This window comes from Parus major, chromosome 1A (assembly GCF_001522545.3).
Source record: "Parus major isolate Abel chromosome 1A, Parus_major1.1, whole genome shotgun sequence".
Taxonomy (NCBI): domain Eukaryota; kingdom Metazoa; phylum Chordata; class Aves; order Passeriformes; family Paridae; genus Parus; species Parus major.
In genome coordinates, this window is record NC_031773.1 from 60,679,765 (window position 1) to 60,705,079 (window position 25,315).

At 41.5% G+C, this 25,315-nt stretch overlaps 1 protein-coding gene across 2 annotated transcripts in view; it reads left to right on the top strand.

The window, feature by feature from the left end:
• The first annotated feature begins 1,429 nt into the window (after positions 1-1,429).
• Positions 1,430-25,315, top strand: part of NTF3 (neurotrophin 3) — a 49,247-nt gene continuing 25,361 nt past the window's right edge. The window contains exons 1-2 of one of the 2 annotated variants that reach the window (XM_015629026.3): positions 1,453-1,601; positions 23,953-24,067. In XM_015629026.3, coding sequence (XP_015484512.1) covers positions 1,519-1,601; positions 23,953-24,067 — 198 coding nt within the window. In that variant the 5' untranslated portion in view covers positions 1,453-1,518. Of the gene's footprint in view, positions 1,602-23,952; positions 24,068-25,315 lie in introns of both variants that reach the window. The other variant, XM_015629027.3, reaches the window with a different exon arrangement.

Sequence of the window (25,315 nt, forward strand, 5' to 3'; positions counted from 1 at the left end):
CTCCCATTTGGGCAACAAAAGACTCAGGCAGAACTTATAAGATAGATACAAATTGTGGAATCCTTTCAACAGGACCATTTAAATGGCAAAATCCCCTAAATGGGACCATTTTATACTTAAAACAATTCAGAGACAGGACAACTGCAACTAATGACACCATCTGTATTTCAATCTATGGTGGTAAATATTTCAATAAAACTGTAAAAACTTTCCCGGTAGATTAAAATGTCTTAAAGGAGATGGTACAAATCTTTGACAGCAAGAGAGGGCTAATTATCTTTACACAGGGAGGAAAAAGAGAAAAAATCTAGGGTTAAACAGGAAAAGAAAAAACTTACTGAGCTAGTAAAAGTATTCGTTAAGGAAACAATCTGGTGACCCTTATGATTTAAAGTGTCACCTCATATCTTATATGACCACATTCTTATGGTTATGACTTGCTCAATTATGCTCAAATCAAACAGAAAAGAAAGATGACTTAAGCATGTAAATTTAGAGGGAGACTTAGAGGCATGCAGCTAAATTTATCAGCCATCTCTGTGAGCGATCTCTCTAAATAAAAAGTTTGGGAACCAGTCGCTGCTGGTTGCTGATGATCTTTCCATGTTTTTGGCACTTGCTATCCTTAATGGATGAATCTGCGAGTCAAAACAGGAGGAACTGTACATAAATCCAGCCTAAAGTCTGTTCTTAACTGTGGGTGTTTTCTCCCAGCACTTATTTTCGTGTCAGGGTGGGTGACTTCCATGATAGAAATGGTGACCAAAGAAAAATTTGTCAAAGCTTTGCAAATAATTGGGAAAAAAAAATTAATAGAGAAGTCAGAATGGGAGAGCAAGGGCTTCTGGTACTGTAGGTCTGTATGTCTGTTTCACCTGTTTGACACGTCCTGTAGTGACTTATGAACAGGGGTAGGAATAGCAGCACATGCTGGCAGTGTGAGCAAAGTGTGTGCATGTGAGAGACAGAGGGAGCGTGGGGGACCGAGGGGCGGGAAGTGGGGAGTGGATGGACCATTAGAGTGCAAACACAGAGACATTCCTGCAATAAAATACTTGTCTGCTGAGAATCGCAGTCTGGAAGGGATGGTGGTGATTTAACAAAAGAATTCTCTAAAATGTTCCCTGGTGCTAATAGTGTTCTTAATAATATGAAGAGGTTTTGCCAGGAAGAGGAATAAAACCATTGATTGGATTTTAAAAAAAAATAGGCACAGGATGGTGGGTTTGTTTTTTTTTTTAGAGCACACAGGGGGAAAAATGACCTTTACAACAGTTTTGTCATTTTCAAAAAAATTCCTCATTCTCTGAATTTCCCCAGCCAGGCAAGGTTGTTACAAATGGTATGTAGGGAAAGCAGAGTGTGGCAATAAAGGGGTTAATCCACAAAGCACAGAGCCATCTGGCTGAGCTGGTTTGTTATAATCGAGCAGATTATGTTCACGGGACTCAGAGTTTAAGGCTCCTCTCCCATAGAGCAACTCTGCACAACCCAAGCAGACCAACTTTGAGACTTTGAATGAACGTATTTACATCCACCTTTCTCTTCATGTCGACTTTTCTGGAAACATTCACACGGATGCCATGGTTACTCCTACCACGGTAAGGGAAATTTGACGTTTTCTAATAGGGTCCTAAGAGGGCAGGGAGGGGAGGGGGGAGAGGGGTCCTTTAAAGAAGTATAATGGGGAGGAGGTGGGGGTCTTGAAAGCAGTAGACGTGTCCCAAATGTTGCCTTTCCCATTGTGCCTCCTCCTTCCCTCACCCCTACTTGCCGTATAGTTTGCTTCAGTCTTGAGGTTCCCCTCTCCTCCTGCTCCTCACACTGTTGTTCGGGTCCCTGGAAAGAAAGTGGCGGAGGAGAAATATGAGGTGCTACAGGAAATATGATTTAAGAGGTAAAAGCAAAGGAGACTTTTTGTTTTGTCTTAAGAGGGAAACCAGCAAGTTCAGATATAACAAAAGGGGTTGAAAGTCTTGACCGTGGATTGCAAGAACCAGCTTCAGCACACATAGCGTAGCACGCTCGCCCTCTGGCAAAGTTAGAGCCCCTGACAAGCAAAGCCAAAATTCCCAATTTCTAGACCTCGCCTGCTGCAGGTAACCAGTTTCACTGGAGCTTTTATATTTTGTGTGTGTGCCAGACGCTGAAAACCCTGTTCATGACCTTTGAATCAATCCTCATTCTTCCCAAACCCAAACACTAAATTCTCTGGGAAGAGCTGAAGATCAAAAGATTCTCTGCACATCTGTGTCTAGGTGAAAAAGATACACTTGCTCTGTGCTGGAATGGCAGGGAAACTAGTCTTATGTTGCAGCTCCCAGCACTTGGTGAGTGCCTTCTAGGAATGCAGCACACAACTAATCAACAGAGATGCACATCTAGAGAGCAAAATAGAAAGCTGTTTCTCATCTAAACAGCTGAAATGCAGCTTAAAGCGTCAGTTACTGGCGAGTCCTTATGGAGACACCAAACTGCTCTTAGCCAAGAGGGGAAAAAGTCCTTGGATGGTTTAGATAGTTTTCTGATCAGTTCTTAATCCTTCATTAAAATAAACGGGAAAGCTCTGTGCTGGTCCTATCTCTCAAACTATAAATATGCAGTATCTGGAGAGATGGATATTTTGGATTGAATAGGGCTGCTATGTGTGCATTCTCTGGTTCCTATATTGCAAAACCAGTTATTTAGAGATGACTCTGTGTGTGTATGCGCGTGTGTGTGCGTGCGCGTGTGTGTGTGTGTGAGGGGAGTTGCTTCTCCCCCTTCCCCCTTTTTAAATAGACAGGGATATGTGTTATTTGGTCCAGACAATTGTTGTGAGCTACAACCTTTCAAAAAACACTCTTTGCTCTCAGGCTCATGTGATTTGTTGCATGAGGAGTGCAAATGGTATGTAAAGTTTTGCTTTTGCATTGTGCCTTCAGGAAAATATCCAGACAAGTAAGAGAGGCATTCTCAGGCACAAAAATACCTGATATGTGCAAGCTTGCATGTGGAGAACCAGCACGAGAAGTGCATATAAATGGGATGCAAGGAAAAGGGAAATTTAATAGTAAAAAAGAAAAAAAAAGAAGGAAAAAAAAAAAAGGAAAAAAAAAAGAAAAAAAAAAAGGCTTGCCAGACAAAAGCAGCAAATAATGGAAGAGTTCAGCATGGTCCCAGCTGCTGGTAGTAAAAACACTGGTCTGAGATACACGTGTAAATACCAGGGTCTCTGTGTGTGAGCACAGTGCGGGGACAAAATCCAGGAATGACTACAGGTAGTAGAGCCAAAACATGGGGAGAAGAGGAGGCACCAGCAGAGGCAAGAGGGGAATGCATTGTGTAGAAGGGTGCTGCATGTTGAGTTATGCAAAACACATAGGTTTAAGGGATTTTGTTGGTATTGTTCTGCTGTGGGTTGGGGTCTTTTTATCTTCAGGGAACAAAAAATGAGATGGTGCCTATAAAGGTAGATAAAAACTGGAGGGAAGGTGTTATACAGCAGAAATAAAGTCCTACATGTTCATTGTTGTGCACTGGGCTAATAACAGCAGGTGAGACATGCTAAGGTGGTTGGCTTGAAAGGGAAACTGCTGCACATCAACTGGAAAAAGAGGATCCTTGTGGGTGGCAGAAAGTTTAGGAGCTTGCAAGAGGAAGTAACACTCGAGAGGGATGGGAAAAGGTACGGGCTGGAGGCTGAGTGAGGATATGAAAGGGACATACAAGGATGGTAGGATGGTCTGCAAGGGGGAGGTTGGGCATGGAGTGGGAGTGGAGGGAGAAAGGTGAAAGCACATAGGATGTTTGGAGGAGGAGTTAAAATGTAAACTATTAGCTATTTGGAGAAAGGTATGGAAAATAATCAGCTACATGATGCTTGTGGGGGGCCTCAAAAGGAGACACCTTTGATTCATCAAGAAATAGATACACAGATGTATTTACAAGGAAGGTATCAGAGTATGAAAGGCAAGACTTGAATGGTGATGGAAACATGTGCTGAGAACAGGAACACAGAGGGGAAAATGAGCAGGATGGAGTTAGGATGTAGTGAGGGGAAAAGGATTCTGTAAGTATGTGAAGGGGTAACTGATTAGAGATATTTAAGAGGAGGCTGGAAACCTGCTGGAGTGTGCTGCCTGCCTGTAAGGGAGAGACAGAACTGCGGGAAAAGCCACGAAGAAGTGGTGTGAGGAAATGCAAGGGAGTGGAAATCACAGGGGCAAGATGAACTGCAACAAGGATATAAAGTCATGGCAGGTGTTGAGAAGTGCACGAATGAGGAAAAATGAAGAAATGTAGGAGGCATGAATGGGGATGAAATGAAGAGCTATGTTTTCTGGAATGCCTAGGAAAGAGGTGATTTAGAGATAGAGGGTGAGAGAGCAGAGAGTGAAGGGAAATTTGGGGGTATGTTTCTTAGTAGGCAAAGAAAGGGAGTGGTGCAAAGATGGAGTGGTTTCCTCAGCAGAACAGGGGATGCCTCTTTACTGGGGAGTAGGAGCAGCACAGGGAAAAAACAGGCAGTAAGTTACAGGGGAAACAGTTGGGGCAAGGAACAGCAAGTAAGGAATAATGGGAAGACTGTGGGAGGAGGAGAACATAAACAAAAAGGAGCGATTTTCTGTTGCAACAGACGTAACAAATTTGTTTATATCTCTGTGGTAGGTACTGGATGAGTGAAACAGCAAGAGGGAATGGAACAAATGTGCTGGTGGAGAAATTACTAAAGATATGGTAGGAAAAGGAATGGGAGGAGAAATTACCTGGAGGGCCAAATAAGCCACATGACTGTGCTACGGTCAAAAGTAAAGTGTGAAGTGTGTGGGGAGGCAAATGCAGGTGGGATCTGTGGGGCAGGAGGTAGAAGTGGATGGGAATGACAGTTCCTGTTACAAGGGGCGAGGAGCTCATCGTGGGTTGGCACACAGTGGTGTGGGAGTGAGGAAGGGACCTGTCAGGCTGTGCCTCCATGCAAGGGCTGTGGAAGGGAAGGTGAAGGGAGGGAAAAGTTGTGTCTGATGAGAGACATTTGTGCACACAGCATGCTTGAAGAAAATGAGGGAAGTGCAGGTGAGGGTTGCAGACCTAGGTGTGGGGCCTGGGAAGGAAGGAAGGAAGGAAGAGTGAGAAAAAGTTTATGATGACTTAAGCCATTTGTTGTTATTTGCCTCTTGCTGTGAGGGGGGCTTGCTGTGCAAGGGGCCCTAGGTGCATGCAGTGCACCAAGAGAGCAGATTGGGAGTTGAGTGCAAGGGCACAGGTAAGTCCATAGAGACCTTGATGATAGGTACATGGATAAATGGAATGCTGGTTCTGTGTAAGGGCCAGGGGTGAATATGTTCAGTGGGTGCTGTGCTTATGGGACTGGAAGAGTTGCAGGTGATGAGGACAACCCAGGAAGAAGCTGAAACCCTTGTAGGGAGTGTAAGAGCCCTGGGCTGCTGTAAGGGACAAAGGCCTGCATGGAAGGCCCAAAGAGCCACAAAGGAGGCCGTGCTGACATGCAGGGTAGCATGCAGAGGCTGAGTGGAGCATCACGTGTCCACTGCATTCGTGGCACAGCTCTCCATGTCGAAATCACTTACGTAAGGCCAGCACCAGGGGTGAGTTTCATGAGTGCTAGGAAAGCAATGTTTGCACTGAGAAGGAGGGTAGGAAAGGATGACTAACCGGGAAAATGGTTTGGTGCGTGGGTAGTGATCGGACCCGACGTACTCTAGATGTACCTGCCTTCTACATGACTTGCACAGCAGGCAGGCTCTCCTCTAGAGGTATTTTGAAGGTTTTTTATAAAGAACTGCTGAATAATCCTTAGAAAATCCCAGTACATTTAACTGCAATATTTAAACCAGCTTCATTCAGAAGGATACCAACTCACCTTATTTTCACACATTAAAACCTCTGAATACTGCCGCTGGTGCAAAAGGGCAGAGAGGTTTCTCTGGGACAAGTTATCAGGGCTCTTGGATGAACAATCATTGGGCTGAAGCACAAAGAAGGACTACAGATGTCAATCAAAAGAAAGAGGAAAGCACTGGCTTTCTCCATGGCTTGAAGCAGTGCTGAAGTAATATGCAGTTGGTTGAAGGTTGAAAACATAGGATGCATCTTGGGTGTCAGAGACAAGCACTATGAACTTATTTCACTTCAAAACAACTGCATTTATTGACAACAGCTGTTCTTCAGATCGGGTCTAAAAACATCTTCAAATTGTGTGGCTCACTTTGGACTTTGGGTTAGTCTACACTGAATAGGAAAGTGCTTGTTTCCACCTGTAGCTGATGAGAAGATTGTGAGTAATCCTGTGGGTCTTGCACTGGAAGAAATCAGTCTGATCACACAGAACCTCTAAACTTAAATGTTGAAGCGTCTGAGCCTAGACCTTAATAGACCATGGTTCATAGATCCCTTTTCTGTTCATTGCAAGGACAAATTCCTGCTAAAATAAAAGCAAGCACCCTGTGAAATGATAAGCCATTACTGTTCTTGCAGCCACAGGTTGGGTTGGGAACCCATTGTCCTGGTTTTTACACTGGTTTCCCACTGCAGAGTCCAGTTCAAGCTCTCCAGCTGGATAATTTTTCCTGCCAGTTCTTGCAGCTCGTTGCAGTCTGTGGGAAGCACCTTTCTTTTCTGGTGGGAGCAAACTTCCCACCATGGCAGGCTGTGGGTGGAGGGGATGGTGAAGCAGCTGTCCATGAGGGGGAGATGCAGTCTCAGATATTGGGATTCAGCTGGGCTGAAACCACACACCACAGCTTACTCAGTTCACTACCACCAGTGCTCCCCTGGCCTCTGACCACTCTGCTCCCTCCACTAGGAAAAATAAAAATCAAACAATGGCATCAACCTGTCAGCTGGCTGAGAAAAGAGAAAGGGATCAATGGATTGCTGCAGGAAGGGAAGCAAAGCAAGAATGAATGAGTTGTTCTCAGTGTGGAGAACATGGGCATTTGTGTCTGCCTGGACCCTTTGCAGCCATGACACAGCCATAGATATCTGATTGCAAGGGGCTGGAACATCTGGGTGTCCATGAAGAAGTTTGTCTGGCCATGTGTGTGTGTCTCCTGGTGATGTCCAGGAGCAGCCAGTGGGAAGGGATGACAGAGGGGGATGGCAGCTGTTGCTGTGTGGGAGACTTTTCGTGCATCTGTCAGTGGGGGATGCGGGGATCAGTCACTTTCTGAGGGGACAGATGGGATGTGCGTGTTAAGAGAGAAGCACTAAGGGTGGGTATGGAGTGGTTTCAAGGTTGTGAAATGAGTGCTAGAGGGAACATCCACAGCTATGTTTCTGATTGTATCATGAGCCTTAAGTCCATAGGGGAAGGTGAGTCCTCTGCAGGAAGCCTCAAGGGAGATTATACTTCCCAAAGAACTAAAACAACCTCACTCAAGCATCCAGTTCAGTTCAGAGCCTCCTTCTCTCCTTCAGATGGTACAAGCAAGCCAGGAAACATGGCCCTTTCCTTCAGGGCAGCAAGCACTTGAAAGAACACAGCAGGACCATATACTCCTTCCTTTCTGATTTTTCCCTGCCTCCATCTCATCTCCACCTTTTCACACACATGAGGCAGGTCTTTCCCTCTCAGTTTGTGTGTGGAATTCCCACCTGAGGGAACGCATGACAAAGCTGAGCATGAGCAAGGACACAGCAGCATGGGGGAAGGCTGTGTCTGTGCATGTCGAAACAGAAATTGCTGGTTGTTATCTCAGCCTCAGAGAAGGAGCCTGTTGGTTGCATTTGGATGCACATGGGAAGGATGGCAGGGTATTCCATGTTTCCATCAGGCAGAGTGTGACTCATTGGGAGGCACTGCTTGAGTAGCTGTGAAAATGCGCAGATCCTGCGGAGCAAAGTCCACTGTGTTATCTGTTAAAAAACCTGTACTAGAGGTGATAAAAACACTCTGGAAGGACTGCAACCCACAGGCTAAGATTTGCAGCACTTCTCCAACATTTCCTGTGCTTCCAATGTCCATGTTGCCCGTAATGGAACCACAGCAATAAATGTGCTCCTCAGATGCTCTTTCACACTGTCCAGCAATAAATTTCTGTATTTTGAGTCTGACCCTGCTATAGATTTCACATATTTTATCTTACAATAGCTGAGTTAGCATGCAAAAATCTAATTAATTCAAAAATATGTATTTCTAGGCAATGTCTTAAAAAAATTCAACCACATTTGCCAAAAGTCTGAATCAATACAATCAGAGGTAACTTGCAGAGAATTGTAGAGCTGCAGAAGGAAGAAGTATTTTGTACTTGTCGTGGTTTTAAATCAGTAACTAAAAAATTACTTATTTTTTGCTGTGAGATATGGATTAGAATAAGAGCAAAACAGGCTTAAAATTTAAAAGAAAAAAGACAGTTTATTAACAAACTACAAGAATAAGAACACCAGAATAAACCTTCAGAAAACCCTTTTATCTTTCACTACTTGACCATTTCTTTATACACATGATAACGTAGAGACAAAAAAACTTTAGAACTTTGGTGGTCAAAAACAGTCTCAATTTTTGCTAGAGTCTTTTCTTCAGTCTTTGTAGAGAAACAGAAGTCTCTTTCTGCTAATTTATGGAGTTTTTTAGAGTTCACTCCTCCCATTTCTACATCACTCTGAGGTGTGCATGGGTCACTGAGTCTAGAGATATCATTTTTAAGGATGAGTTATTCAATGGCAGAAGTCTTCTTCATCTGTCTCTGTGAGCCGTCCTGGAAAAACAGCTTTTCTCTTGCCCCCCCAAGGCTTTAAAATCTTCACTTTACTCATTTCCAGCAACTCACAGTATCACAACTACTCTCTTTTTCTCTCAAAAGTCCACACTTTGAACACTCTATTCCTCCCATACTCTAGTCATGAATTAAAGGAGTCTTTTAAACTACTATTGCTCATCTCCATAGCTTTAACAGAAAGATATTTCAGCTGTACCCATCTTCTTATTCTCTCTTTCTTATTTAAACTTAACTCTTTTCCTCACTGGTTTTTGGTGGTTCTATGTTGTCTTTTGCATGTTGATTGTCTCTCTTTCTCTGTCTTTACTGTCAAAAGCCGGAAACCAAAGAGGGCAAGAGAACTCTGTCTGTACTTCTTAAGGGCGTGTTTACATGTTGAATTCACTTTTTAATGGTCAGATCTGCTGTCAATTCTTGGAAATTACTGATAATTGGTCAGGAGGAAAAACTCCCATCAGCCACCAGCAGCTTCAACTTCCCCTCTTTCCAAGCTGTCTTAAAGGTAAAGCTACCCCATGACAGTACTCTATATGAATTCAGGTTGTGAGTGTGAAATTTAAGCCCAACCACTTCTTTTGAAAAGCTCTGTTGTTAGACAAGTTTGAATACAGCTTCCTTTCCTGTGACTTCTGCCTCACCCAGGAGATGGACACACTTACAAGACAAAATCAGCTTCTGTCCCCTCCAGAGATGGGATTTGGGATTTGGTTTCTGCTCCAAAGCAAGATGAGATGTTTTGGCTTTTAGGTATCAAATATAGACCTCATAAATCTGATGGAGATTAAACCAGAGTTGTTAAGAGGTAGGCATCATTTCATGTGCTGAGGGGTCTTTCCTGGATTTGTACATTCAAAAGTTAGAAAATATTTACCCATTTCAGGGTTTTCAGTTCTTGTGAGAGGTAAAACTATTTCCTCCACTCATTTCTCAAACAATTTGCACAGTCAGATTTTACATGATCAGCTTTCCAAATGAATGATGCAGATAACTCCATAACATAAAAGTATCTTCCTGAAGTGATGGTTTTTCTTTGCTGTTTTTTCATATTTGCATGTTATCCCACTTAGATCCCTTAACATCTTTAGCAGCTTTCCTTCTTTATTATTGTTTACTACAGATATCATTCACATATTTGACTTAAGCTGTCCTTTGTTTAGGCCCATTCTTTTCTTACAGTTAGTATGACTTTTTTTCCTCTAAGCATATTCTTCAATGTCTTAATTATGTTTTTCCAGTTTTCTGACTTAAAGCCATACCTCTTTCCTCTATTTGCCTGCCTTCTTCAATTATACTTTTTGCATTCACTATTTTTCTCTTTCGTGTCTCCTCCTACTCTAAAAGAACTTCTATCTAATAAATCCAGCACTAATTCCTTGTTTAGCTAATTTTCAATATTACACCTTTCCAACTTCCTCCCTAACACTTAATAGAGTTGCTCTGAATTGATTTTTCCTAGACATATTATCATAGGCTTTTCTCCTCTGAATCTCTTACTTTTTTCCCATTTTTCTGACAAATATGTCCTTCTATGTAGCATTTTTTTCTATGCTTTCCAATTCTTCTATTCATCTACAGCCTGTTTCTTCTCCCGTTTAATTTTTCTTTACCTTTACTCTTTAATGCTTTCAGACTGAGATGGTTTTTGAGGTCCCTTCCAACCCAAACCATTCTATGTTTCTAAGATTTTTACGGAGTAAAACTCTTATGAGAGAGAGGAAAACCATCTCATCATATAGGGGCACCTTCAGGAAATATTGCCTCAATATGTAATTCTTCCTAGATGTGCTCTAGATGTACTTAGAACAAAGTATTAATTTATTTATACAAAATTTATTCATGAATTAATCTGGGCAGAGACTTTTTTTTCTGCTCAGAGAAAATGTCTGTGTTCAAACTGCCTTTCTGTGTTCCCTTGCTGTTTGAACTGCTTTATTAAGTCTGAAACACTCAGGAAATATATTTAGTTTTTCTATTGAAAGACAAACCATCACAAGCTCTGAGAAAAGAAAAACAATCTAAATAGTACTGCAAAATGAGATGTGGGGGGAGTTTTTGTTGTTGTTGTTGTTGTTTTACCAAAACAAAACAAAAGCTTCACAAAGTTAAATCTTGCCCTGGGAAGCTAAAGCTGCTTTTCACATCTGCTAGGACAGGGAGTTGTCTCCATTGGAAAAGTTTGCATTTTTGGGAAACAGAAATGTTTTTAAAGTCTGGTGATTTTTATTTTTTTTTTATCCCTGTCTTTCCTCTAGTAGGAAATCTTCCTGTTAATTTTTTTTTTCTTTTTGATCAGAGGTTGTTCTCTTTTTTTTAACCACTATTAAGCAAATCTTATTTGTGTAGTTGTCCTTTGGCAAGTTAATTTGTTTACTTCAATCTTTCTTTGCACCTCTGGTTCAGACTGTGCCTTTCTTGGCTCTGGTTTGACACCAGCACTTCCACTGATCCAAATGCATTTCTGATTTACCCAGGATCAGGGCAAGCACAGAAACCCATCTGACTGCAGGTCAGATGCAGTTCTGCTCTCAGTTGCACCCAGGTGATCTTAATAAAATTTGTGAGGCTGTTACTTTGAATTTGTGTATTTGAGTTTGTTTTGGGGGATTTTTTTTAAGCCATGAATGCACATCCAAAGCATTTTTGTATGTTGAGCCACAGAAATCACAGAAGGGGAGACAATATGCCTACATTAGATAAGTAGTATTTTGACTGGAAAAACTGCAGAACTTTTTTTCTTTCTTTTTTTGTTTTTTTTTTGGTTGTTGTTGTTGTTTGGAATTTGTCAGTTCCTCAGAAACCAATCATTCCCTGCTTGTTCTAATAAATCTCAACTGAGTCCCTGTGGACACTAAAGTTTAAAAGACTTTTTCAGGCTTCTCCTTTGCTCAAAACCCTGTGTCCTTGTTAACCTTGTTAACCTTGGTGACCCATCCACAGAGCAGGGAATTGGTACTTGGAACTACAAGGGCTAAACCAGCAAAGCACATTAACCTGGAGAAAACAAGGGCATGATGCTTCTGCCTCACAGGGGACTCGGGATTAGGAGGCAAAGAGAAATTCCTCAGGACTGGAGAATTAAACCCAACAAAATCTATCTCTAGTACAGTCTAATATCTCCTAATACGGTCTGTGTCTCTAAGATCTCAGCCAGTCAGATAGAATATTCTTCAAAGCTCTGTCATGTCTAATTTTAAATTCATCAAGTGATTGGGCTTCCACCACTCCACTTAAAATTTTCATACCATTCCCAATCCAGCTTGAGTGCCATTCATTACTACAGGATTGAGTGCTTTCCCATGGGCAACTTGTTAGCAACGACACAGTCACGGGTGGCAGTAGAACAGCTGGCAGGAGACCAGGTTGGATGAGTGGTTTGGCTTCAATTTTATTTTTTCATTAGTTAAATTCTAGTGGTTACCTTTTTGTGATGGCATTCTTTGAGGAAAAAGTGAAAATAAAATGTGTCATTGTTGAAAGTAACATATTTTTAATAAATAACCTGTTCTTGGAGAACAACTCTTTTTTCAAAAGGAAGGTTGCACTGTGAGGCCACGCCTTGAGTCATGGGCCCAGTTTGGGGGCCCTCACTACAAGAAATACATTGAGGGGTTGGAGTGTGTCCAGAGAAGGGAATGGAGCTGGGGAAGGGTTTGGAGCACCAGGAGGGGCTGAGGGAGCTGGAGAGGCTCAGCCTGGAGAAAAGGAGGCTCAGGGGAAACCTTCTGGCTCTGCACAACTCCCTGACAGGAGGGGACAGCTGGTGCTGTGCTCCCAGGGAACAAGGGACAGGACAAGAGAAAATGGCCTCAAGCTGTGCCAGAGGAGGTTCAGATTGGACATCAGGAGGAATTTCTTCATGGAAAGGGTGCTCAGGCCTTGGAAGGGGCTGCCCAGGGAGGTGGTGAATCCCTGTCCCTTGAAATCTCCAAGAAACTGCTGGACCTGTCACTCAGTGCTCTGAGCCAGGTGACAAGGTGGAGATCAGTCACAGGTTGGATTCAATGATGTGGGAGGTTTTTTCCAACCTCAGTAATTCTGTGGTTTTGTGAAAAGCTCAGTACAATCTCCTCAAGATGATGTGTGTGTCTGTAGCCTGGCAGCAACCTGGACAGTGTTCCAGGAGGTAACTCCATACAAATTACTGGGCCTGTACTTTCCCCCATGAGGAGTCTCCAGATCCTCCAACCTATTAGCAGAACTGCACCAGGATAGCCAACCTTATTTCTGTTTGGATGGCAGAGCAAAACTAGCTCCTCAGGGACAAATTGCCCAAAGACACTCTGCAGGCTGGTGTTAAGACATCCTGCTGTGTAGAGCAGTTCTGGTGGGGCAGCAGAGACAGCAGTTTCTGAGCCAGCACCCTGCAGGGTGAGCACAGAGGGCAGACCCTTGCTCTGCCAGGGCAATGCAAACTGCCTGAGGCTCTTCTCAGGTATTCACACTGTTTGGTGAGGCACATGAGCTAAGCTAAAGCCTTTTTCCAGCTCCCCCAGGACAACATGGTCCTTTAGGATGACTGGAATCAGAAACCTTCCTGGTCCTCTACAGGAATCATTGAAAGGCTTAGGTTAGAATGGACCTTAAAAATCATTGAGTTCCAACCCCTTCTATGGGCAGGGACACCTTCCACTATCCCAGGTTGCTCAGAGCCCCACCCAACCTGGCCTGGAACATTGCCAGGGATGGGGCAGCCACAGCTGCTCTGGGCAACCTGTGCCAGGGCCTTACCACCCTCACAGGGGAGAATTTCTTCCTAATACCTAGCCTAAATTTCCCTTTTCAGTTTGAAGCTCTTCTCCCTTGCCCTGTCACTACAGTTCCTGATGAAAAGTCCCTCTCCAGCTTCCCTGAATCATTTTCAGATTCTGGAAGGTGGTCTGAGGTTTCCACAGCCTACTCCTCCCCAGGCTGAAGAGCTCCAGCTTTCCCAGACTGTCTCCATAGGGAGGTGCTCCAGTCTTCTAATGAACTTTGTGGCCTCCTCTGGACTTGCTCTGACAGTTCCATATCTTTATTTTGTTGGGGCCACCAGAACTGGATTCAATATTCCAGGTGGGGTTTTACCAGACCACAGTACAGATGGGCACCACAACCTTCCTTCAGCTGGGTCCATGAATTCAATTATTTTCATTTTATTCATAAAAACCCTAAATATTTATCACTATTTAGGGAGATTTGTGTATTCTAATTGCTTTCTGAACTTTCTTCTGATTAACTAATTTTTTTTAGCAGTACATGGAAACTTATAGACTACAAAAAAGCATCCAAAATTATTTCCTGGTTACCTGGCAGATTTCCATTGATGGATTTCACTTTGGGTTTTTTCCATCTTTTCCCATCTATCCACTTCTATTTTTCTCTTGCTGAATATTCTTGAACAGCCAGTTGCTAGCTCTAGAGCTAACTAACTTAACAGAGGCCTAATTCTGACCCCACTTACTTGGAAGAAGCCTAATGGCCCCCCAGAGAATAAGTTCATCTTAAGGCAGTGAAAATTTAGACCAGAGTCAAGACCTGAGAAGTCAACAGAGAAATTATTGCAAATAGCCAGGGAAATGAGAGTGGTTGTTTCTGAAAATAAAAAAAAAAGGGGGGTGGGAGTTTCTTAATGTAGAAACAGTTTTCCAAACATGAACTAGCAAAGCTTCCTCCAAAATTCTGCTCTGACCTGTCAAAAATTATCTAATCATAGATACTGCTCTTGCTTGTTTGTTTGTTTCCTTGGTTGTTTTCTCCTCTCTTTTTGCAAGAAGGTGTTGGTGAGGTGACTCCTGCTCTTTCGATTTTTCCATCCATGAAGTTCTCATCCAGATGAAATATATCAGACCAAATATGAAAAATGAAACCCGACATCCTACCTTTGATCTGAGGCAAATAATTGTAGGTGCCATCGCCAGCCTTCTACAGGAATGTGGTCCAGAGCAAAGGACTTGAAAAGAACCTCAAAGATACTTCTAAAAGCCATAAAATGTTTTAGCAATTTTGGGTTTTCCTCCCCTTTTCCTTTCTGAAAAGGAACAGATGGGAACAGAAGTAAACTCTGCCATCTGGAAAGACTGAAGGATCAGTATGAAATGAGCCAGGTGTCAAGTTTGTTCATCACCAGCCCAGCTTTGTCAATTATCAACATCAAAACCTTGTCTCAACAACGGCTGAATTACACTAAAGAGAAATGGCTTTGCAAAGCCATTTTTTCTGTATCTTTTTGTCACCTAATTGTTCTACTACCTTGAAAACTCCAATTCTGAACAGAAAAAGGAAAGAAATTAATTTAAAGTTTTACTTCTTTTGCCACAGGAAATTGTCTGCTTTGGTCTTTCTTGCCTTCCACTGAACACTGCAGTCTGGATTCCACTTAAAGTCCATTATCTCTGTCATGACCTTTTAATATTATGCTAAACTGAATTTATATATAGGTAATTTAGACCTTGTTCTTATAACAGTTTGAAATGGAAATGTAGCACCTTTGGGAAATCAGAAGCACGAAAATCACTATAGTGCTTTTCAGTCTCTGGAGAGTGTCTGAATCACTATCTTTTTTGCTTTAAATATTGGAAATTGTGTGTAAATACAATTATAACTATATATATATAATAGTATTACATATGTGTACACATATACATGTGTGCATATATACATGTGCACTTACTGTACCCAGAAAAAGACTGAAGATGCCTTGTTCTTTATCTGAGTAGATTTTCATTTTTTAAATTATGTTTTAGTTGCATTTAATTTATGAGATTTCACAGCACCTTTGGTTTTAATCTTATTATGTAATGCCTTATCTTGCTTTAAGCTTTCTACTAAAGGACATATGAGCAAATAATTTCCTATCCGCATACTAATAAGACTGGTAATACAATGCCCAAAAAATATAAATAAGGTACCTGGAGTGGCAGGACAAGGGGGAATGGCTTCATACTGAAAAGGAAAATTTAGGTTAGATATTAAGAAGAAATTCTCCCCTTTGATGTTTGTAAGGCCCTGGCACAGGTTGCCCAAAGAACCTGTGGCTGCCCCATCCCTAGCAGTGTTCCAGGACAGGCTGGATGGGGCCCTGAGCAGCCTGGGATAGTGGAAGGTGTCCCTGCCCATAGCAGGAGCCTGTAATGAGATGATTTTTAAGGTCCCCTCCAACCCAAAGCATTCTGTGGTTCTGTGACTCTCATATGTATATATATACATATATACATATACATACATACATACAAATATATATATATATACACACACACACACGTATATATATGTTATCCACCAGTTCCAATCAATATTTCTATTCTTCAGACATGCACACACACTGATTTTCTTGGTAAATACCCTCAGCCTTCTCTTGCCATCTTTGCAGAACAATATTACTTCTCTTTTGCAAAACAAATCTTTCCAAAAAGCTGGAGCTGCATAAACTGGTACTGTTTTTCTATGCATAATGCAATCCATGATGCTTCTTTTACATCTTGGCTCTGATTGCCTTTTGTCAAATTTTGACTATAGTCCTCAATTATATTCTGTGTCTGCATATTTCCATGGGTTTTTGGTTTGGTAACATAGTCAGCTGTGGTTGTCTTCTGTTTTCCTTCCAAAACATGCAATTTGTTTTGTTTCTGCTGTGCAACCTGACAAATTTTCTTTTTTCTCTCTGTGGGGCAGCCACAACTTCTCTGGGAAACCTGTGCCAGGGCCTCACCACCCTCACAGGGAAGAATTTCTTCCCAATATCCAATCTAACCCTGCTCTCTGTCAGTGTGAAGCCATTGCCCCTTGTCTTGTCTCTGCAGGCCCCTGTCAAGAGTCTCTCTCCATCTTTCCTGTGGGTTCCCTTCAGACACTGCAAGGCCACAATGAGCTCACTTCTCTTCTCCAGGCTGAGCAACCCCCAATTCTAAAGCAATAGCTGCATGGCTAAAAAAATATTTCCTTTCCAACAAATATTGTCATATCTATTTTGTTATCATACCTAATTTTTAACATTTATTTCAATGTAACTGGGAGCCAGACCAGACTGTCTCTATGTTGGGGAATTCTGGAAGAGCAGACAAATCTTATTTCTTCTTTTCTTGTGTATTCTGATGGTTACTTGCCCTGAAATAAGTTGAAGACAGCTTTCCTTTTTAGTCCAAAAGGGAGGTCAGTCTGTTATCCAGTTTAATTTTATTTATTGCCTGTTGCAGTGAGGGAAGCACTTGATCACAGTGTAAACCTGTGATCTTCAGTGCTGACAGTCCAATTTGTACAGTCCTCATACTTAGTGCCTCTGTAAACTCAGCAAACTCAAAGGCTTATAGTGAGGGCCTGATACTGGAGAAAAAATGCAATTATCTGATTTACTGATCACTCCAGCTGTTTCAGAGGGATCAGCAGTCCTTGAGAGTTATAATCATGCTATTGAAGAAGAGTGGGACCAAAGCTTTCAGGCTCTTTCACCCACAACAAGCTGAAACTTGCATTCGCATTCGCACGGAGCTAAGTGAGTAAATTCCTTTCATCACCTGGTTGTAGAAGGGTGTGCATCTGAAAAATGCAGTCCTTCTCACTGGGCATGGGTATGTGGGGGGCTTTCCCAAAGCTATTGATCTTGCCTTTTTATCAGGTGAGAATCTTCAAGTCATGCACTGAAGTTCCAGGTGACAGACAGCTAGTGCTTGCCATAGAAAAATCCTTTACAATTCTTTAAAAAGAATTGGACCAGCTTTACCATGTGTGTTTGAATTGCCAGGTTGTACTAGAATCAGCTCATGGGGATATGTGTTTTCATTTTGAACCCTTGCTCTGCAAATATCTCAGGGTGGGAATTTGTCAGGCAGTGGTCTGCCCATATCATAATGAATTCACACCCAAACCAGTTTGAATGAATGCTTTAAGGAAGATTCCTTGAGCTGTAATTAGTAATGCATTGCTAGAACCCAGGTACTGCACGTTTAAATACTCCTCCATTGGCTCTGATTAGTAACACACTGCTAAACCCCAGCACAGGCCTGTGACATCTATTCAGTTGTTTATTCACTCACTCGTTCATTCACTGTTTCTTTTGTTTTGGGGAGCAAGTAGATTTCTTTATATTTTTCCATTTATACACTCAGTTCTTGGGGTATAAGCTGATTTCCTCAGATGAACAGAAGATTTCTGAGGGATTTCAGTTGAAACAAATTTAATTCTTCATGGATCAGGTGTAAAGCTGTTTTGGCCTCTGTCTCCAAAGCACCACAATATAAATTTTATGGACACATTGATACAAACCACCTTTCTATTTATACATAAAAATTCCTTTTATGTTGACCTACGTAGTTTCAGCTTCTAGGCAGTTCCTCTGCTTTAAAAGAAAAGAAAAAATTATGAAGTACAGTTTGAGAGAGCAGAAACATTTTTTCATTAACAAAAAAAAAAATATAATAATTTTGCCAGTGGTCAGTCCCCCTTTTTGGTTTTCTTTCCACAGTTACTACTTCAAGCTCATGTACTTGTAAGGGAATTTTGGACTTCAAGCTGAGGGTGGTTATTGTAAATTCATAAAAATAAGTATCGGTATAGAGACTTCTTGAAAATGGAGAGTTTTGGAGAGGATGGGACAAACCCATTCCACCCATTTATCACTGCAGCCTGACACTTTGGAATACCCAGCCAAGCAAGGAAAAAGGTGATCAGGACCAATCACCAAAAGAGACACATGGCAGAACTGCTCCCCTTTTCTAAGAGGGGACCCTGCAGATCTTTTGGGATGCAGGAATCTTTGCTGGCAGCAGCTGGTAGGAGCTCAAAAAATGGAAAGGAGGATGAAGGGCTGCCAAAACAGGCTCCAAAGTGTCTTGCTGTGACTCTGACCAAGTGCTTACAACAAACTGTCCAGGAGTAAGTTCCAGCTCAAAAAAAGCAGTCACTTCGTGGAGGTTATTTGGCATGTCTGCCTGAATAACAAACACACTGGGGTGGTGGCAGGGCTGTCATAATTCACTTAAAACTTGTACTCAAAGCTAAATTTCACCCTTACAGAGACCCAGCTTTGAGGTCTTCTTCCTCTTAGGGCCTATTTTTCCAGGAGCTCAGCCTAAGTCCAGCCCCCTACCCAGTCTTGTAACAGAGTGAGTTTCAGACAGAAAGAAAAAGGGAATTCACTGAATATTTTAATATTTTTGACATTTTCATTCAGTTCCCCACACCTTAATGCTCTTCATTGATCCAGTGATATCTGGGCCATGTGTGGTGGTGCCAGCAGTTTCCAAAATTGTGCAAATACCCATGAAACATGGCTTATTATGCATAGCTTGGCAGTTCAGTGTAAAGAGTCTGCCAAAAGGAGACAGGAGCCTTATCAGAAAGAGACAGGAAATTCTACAGCAAATTTGGGAGTTGACTTTTGAGTTAGGAGTGTTGACAGGCGCAGATCCCTCTGTCTGGCAATTACCAATTCTTCCTCTCATAGCTACAAGGAAAATCCAAGTACTTCGAATTTTGACTGGGCAGGAGGTATGTCCAAGACCTGTTTCTCCAGAGCCATTCCACTTCTGCAGTTCTGTTTCTGACCTCAGACCAAAAATGCAAGGGTCACATTTCCCTGCTCCAGAGATCCCAGACCAGCTTTTGTTGCTTATGGAAGATTTCCACCCAAACATGGTAGAAGTTTCTAAATATGTCTGACAAAACTATGACATTGTCAAAATGTGAATGAAACATTTAATCTGAATATAAAACCTTGCCTAGGAAATGTGAGAGGTGCTGTTCCAAGTTGGCAGGTTGGTTTCCCTGTCAGGTGTGTGGGTTTCTTTGTTTTGTTTTCTCAGCCATACATCACTTGGCTCTGCCAAATACCTAGATAGCTGGGATCAGCTCTAGCCATGAGGATGTTAATCTCTTTGTTTTAGTGTCTTATAGGATTGCTTCAGCACTAGACAATGCATTCAGACACTGGAAGGAGTAGGATTGAACACAAGGTGAATGACAAACTCTTGAAGTGGAAAACTTGCTTGATTTTCTGCTAAATTATTCTGTCCCTATTGGCAGTTTGCTATTTCCACAGACTTGGCTCATAAATATTGGATGTCTGCCTAGCTGGGAAATTGCATTTCCATTTTCAACACCTGCTATGTGCTAGACTTCTATGAGAGTGCTTAGCTGGCTCTCTGCAAAGAGGGGTGCTTACAGTTAGTGTTGTTACCTGTGAGTGTCTTTAAAACGTGCTTAATACTCACCCCAGTTTTACCTTTCCAAGACAACTCCAGTTTTCTATGGATTTTGAAGTATTGGTGAGATTCTCACCAGATTTTCTGTTGTTCTTACACCACCGTATCTCATGCAGACATAAAAGATTCCATGCTCTTCCCTTATAAACCCAGGCTTGGATATTCCTGTCTGGTATCTCCTCTACACTCAGCTTTCACATTGTGTTTGTTCAGGAGTGTTTAGGAAGAGCCAATGTTTGCATTTCATGGCACTGTATGTATAGAGGCCACAGAGAATTCAGCAGATCCACTGAGGTGTTATGTAAACAGAGGATATTGATGATAATTGTAATTATACGCGGTTGCATAGAATTACTCATGGAAGCTCGGAAACCGTTGTTGCGTATTTTGTTTACCAGATCTCAACAACTATTTTAGTAAGACAGGCTCAGGGCTAAATTCATTCCCTGACAAGCTAGCAAACCTGGGTTTCTGCCCAAACGTAGCATGGGTACAGAATCAGTGTCATATTCTGGGATTTTCTTACACAATGAGGCATAAATAAGCAAAGGAAGAAAAATAGTTTAGGAAAAACTTAAGCCAGTTGTTTTTCTGGTAGGTTTTGGGGGATTTTTTAAAGATCTGTTATCTTTTGTTGTCCAGTGTGTTTGCAAAAACAATGAATTCAGAAGTAGGCATTAATGGAAAACCTGAAATAACATATCACAGTGTTTCTGTGCAAGTTTTGTCATCTATTGATCATAAATTTATAAATACATTTTTGTGCATGAAACACACGTCCCTCTCCTCTTGCAGCAGCCCTGGGAATCTCATAGAGTAAAAGATTCAGTCAAGAAAATCACATAGAATCATAAATGAAAATAAAGAGATCACCATTTTCTTATTCACAGACTCTTCCCTGTAAATAAATGCCTGTTTATCCTGTTCTCAACTGCCTCCAGTGATGAAAATTGCATGTTTTCTAAGCAACCTGTTGCTGTTAGAAGGACACCCTATGCCTGCCTGGTCCTTCAGCCAAGCAGTTCATATCTTGCTTCACTGCCATGTTAAGATGGCAAAAATGTTCTGGCCACTTGAGCTCATGGGGTTTTGGCTCATATCTTAATTTTCTCCTCATGTAACAGTCATTTAGAAAGAGGCACAAGTGCATGTCTCATTCTGTAGCAAGGCTATATTAGTAACAGGATTTGGCTGGAAAATTAAGACACATTTGCTGAACAGGTCATTGACGTTTTCCTGAACCTTAAGATCTCTTACTTTCAATTGCGCAATTCAGATTCATTCTAAGGTTGAAGCACTTGAGGTCCCTCTCCACTTTTACATTTTTGGTAGTGCTGGAACCAACAGCACTGTGCAAAGCTTCACCTGCTGCTTCTCACAACTGCATCACATAGGCAAAGTTCCTCCTCCATCTGGTACAACCATGAACAGTAGAAGGGTAGAGCTCAAATGACTGATGAGCAAAGTGGCAGGAGATTGCTGTACTTAATGCATTTGTTGCTACAGCCTTCAAGTATGGGTTTAGCTTACAGCTGGTGGAAGAATATTGCATGAAAATGCAATTTCCTGCTTCTCAGACTGTGTGAAATACACCTGGGAGTGAACAGGACTAGGGAACACAATTGTCTGGAGTCCCTGAAATGGAGGCTGGGTGGCACATGAGCTTTGCTGCTTGTCATAGGAACACATTTATCTGCTGTGTTCTTTCCTCTGGACTCTGCTAAAGGTTATCACTGCCCTAGCTTTTATGCTAGTTTCAAACATTTATGCATTAATCATCAGAGATATGGCACTTTTCCTTGCAATGTCTGCATATTTACGGTCTTGCATGACATATGTATATATCATTACTGGATGTTGATAAGAACAAACGAGAAGGAAATATTTAACAGACCCAAACAAGCACTATACTTAGTATGTGATTTATAGGCTTAAAATGGAGTCCAAATGCTAGTGGTGGGAGCCCTGTAAGCTCCATGTGCAGTATTGTATTCTGCATCAGCACTTAAAAATGAAAAATTAAACATCAGCTCCATTTACTTGGGCTACAGTGAATAACTTCAGTGCTTTATGAATTACTGAGGTGTGCTTACATGCCAAACTAAAAGCAAACTTAAAAAAAACCCAAACACCTACAAGAAAACTCTTCTCTTCTCTTGACAAGACTTTTTGAGTCAGAGAGTAACATGTGCTTATGCCATCACAGTCTGGATAAGGCACAACAGAGCATTGCAGAGTACATGGAAACAAATTAATTCACTGGGAAAGTCCTTTGCAGGTCACTCCTGGAAGGCAAAGAAAGTGATCTCCATGTTCAGTCCTCCCCAAAATAATGACCCAGCAGCATTTCAGAAGGTCAAGGGGTCTCAGAAGGAGGTGGAACCAATGGAAAAACTTTCCAGTGTCAGACTTTCATCTGTAACAGCTAAAACTAGGGATTTAACTAGGAAAGGACTGAAGGAGAGGAGTGGAGAGGAGTGGAGAGTTTTCATACAAAAGAAAAACACAAACAGAGAGAACCTGCCTTCAGAGAAAGCAAACAGTACTGTTTATTTTCTGACCACTCTGAAAGCGAAGATGTTAGAACCCTATAGACCAGTCCACATGAAGTTAGCGGAGAGATTCCTAAGTATTTTGGTGGACTTTGGGGTTATGCTGAACTTTTGATGTTTCATGGGCAGGCTGCTGGCATGTGGGTTGGAAGGATCCAGTCCTGCCCATTTTATTCCAGAAATTAAGCAGTTAGTCACAGTCCTAGGGGTTCACGGCCTACTTGTCCCATGGAAAAAAAATAGGTAGGCTTTCAGGATGCTGAAAATTTTCTTGTTCTCTCCCCTTCCCAAGACTTGTGAACTGGAAACAGTCTCAAATCAAGATAAAATGTTAAGGCAGATAGGAATCAAGAGCAAGCTATGCTGGCTAGTGCTTGGGGAGACGAGAGGCATCACTGAGATGGAGTGTTTACAGAAAAAAAAATCTCACAGCTCATATTTGTATTATGCATTTATAAATTTCCTGGAACTCATTTTTATATGTTTTTTTGATTAATGGCTGTGCTGCAGTTCAGCTCCAGGCCTATTGAACTTACTGTACGGGAACTGAGCAAGCCAAATATGAGAACTACTACTGGACTATGATTTAAAGGTGGTTCTTTGTTCAAAGGCATTGTTGGGGCAGCTCTGCTTATTGTACACGTAGAGATCAAAGTCAGAGCAGGGCCTCTCAGCAGCCTTCTTAAAATCAGAGTCAGGGTTATGTTTGTCTCAGGTACCTCCACAGCAGAAGAGCTGAAGAGCAGTGAAAAGTGCTGCGATTTCCCCAACACCTTTACAGCAAAGCAGGTGCAGATCTTGTTGATGTATGGATTATCCTAATTACATATTTATGTCACTTCCATCACAGTATCTTCCAGGAGCATGGCCAAATGCTCCATTTCCTTGTGCTGGTGTTGCATGCCAAGTGTTCCCACACTGTGGTATTTGACATTACTGCTGTTTCTCCCACACTTCAAAGAAGACATCTGTGGTTATGGCTGGCAAATGCCAACTTAATTGTTGATTATCATGGTAATGTAGTCAAAGCAGTCTCAGTTCTGCTGAGGTGGGAGTCACTTCATTAAATATAGTCCTTATGGCAATTAGGATTTGTGAGGCAAAACGGGATGCTTGTAATTCATTGGTGTGCCAACTGGAGTCAAATTAAGGCAATGTGAAAAAAACAACAACAACAGAAACCCACCCAAAACTGGATGGGAAACCTAAAGAATTGCCAACATTGAGAGAAATATCAACAGACGACACCATGGTCTGTGGTCTTCCCAGACAATGCAGTGAATCACTCTAGAAGGTGAAATATCTGTTTGATCCCAGAGGTGGGATGGAAGATCAGGATCCTTGGCATATTTCACCCAGCCTCCTGCAATCACTTCTAGCAAGAAATAAAACAAAAGATTGATAATCATTGTTGATAATGCAAATCTTTAAAAATACAAGGGACCCTTTGAAAACATAGGATCCAGGCAATTAAATCTGTTTCACCTCTCTTCTTTCTGAGTGTAGCAGAAGTTTGAAGCTCCGTATCTCTTCTTCCATGCACTTTGTAACAACAACAACAACAAAAAGGACGCCACCCACCCCTGAACAAAGAGTAAATTCTGGAAAACTGAATTTTCAGGTAAAAATTAATACTGTAAAATTGTTTCTAAGAAAGAGTTTCTCCTCTAGGGGATTGGTTTTGTGTTTATAAAGACAAGAAACAGTTGCAATGAATGCTGGATTACTAAATAGACCCAGACAAAAAAAAAAAAAAAAAAAAAAAAAAAAAAAGAAAATTAGGAAGTATAAAGTTGCTGAAATTAAATTAATTTAATTACACTTATGCAGTGTAATGGGCTTGACATGAAGACAAGCTTAGTCTAGCTTTAATGAAAATGTTACTAGTTTTTATGACTGCTTGCACTTGGATGAATGTCCTTTATTGTTAAATATAAGTATTATACGTATGAAATTAGTGTGATCTATTTATGGCAGAATTACATCAAATTTTTTTATTTTTTTTTCATTACTCATCCTCAATTAACTTCATTTTTTCTTAGCTCTTTTTAATTTCTTTGAGCTTTGCAAAGCATAGTGGCTGTGATTTCCTACTTGGGGTACTATTTTGAAAGATCAACTGTGTGGAGCAGCTCATGTGCTTCCTTTTAAAGAAAACTTTAATTCATATCTGTTGAAGTCCTTGCTTCCAGATGATTCAAATATAAAGTAGCATTTATCTTGCCATGCCACACTGTGATGGTTCAGTCACAACTGGAGGCTGTTGAGCAGATGAGACCCTGATTTGGTACTTCAGAAGTCCCTGCTGCACAATTTAAGGGTGCCAAGTGGGTCAGCCATCAGTCAGACACTGCACCAGACAGTCAAGCTGCAACAGGAGTGACAAGCAGTCATAAAGTTGCCATTTTTATGGGAGATTTTTTTAAAAATAAAAATTATTTAAAAAATACAATCTGAGTACATTAACCCTGGAGCAAAAAAAGAGGTGCTTTAAAGAGGAAAGGAAAAGCTGTTGAAAGTGTGTTCATATATCTATAGACTGTCAAGATTTTGGATCCATACACATTCTCATGCTTTCAAAGCAGGAACAACATGAGGTTATGTCTTTGAAAGTAGCAGAAGTTAGAGTTTAGCTTGAGGATGCAGAAGATCATTCACACTGGATAGTTCAGGTTCATAAACTGGTGATCTGTGCCACCTTGGATGCCATGCCTGGGAGTATTGGGGAGCAAAAGGTGGAGGAGCCACAAGTAACCTCACTCCTCACCTCCCAGAATTTAGGTGTCCTTGACACAGCATTGAGATGAACAATGTGAAGAGATGAGAGTCTCCACTGCTTGGTCTCACTGTGGGTTTGGTGGGTTTAGGG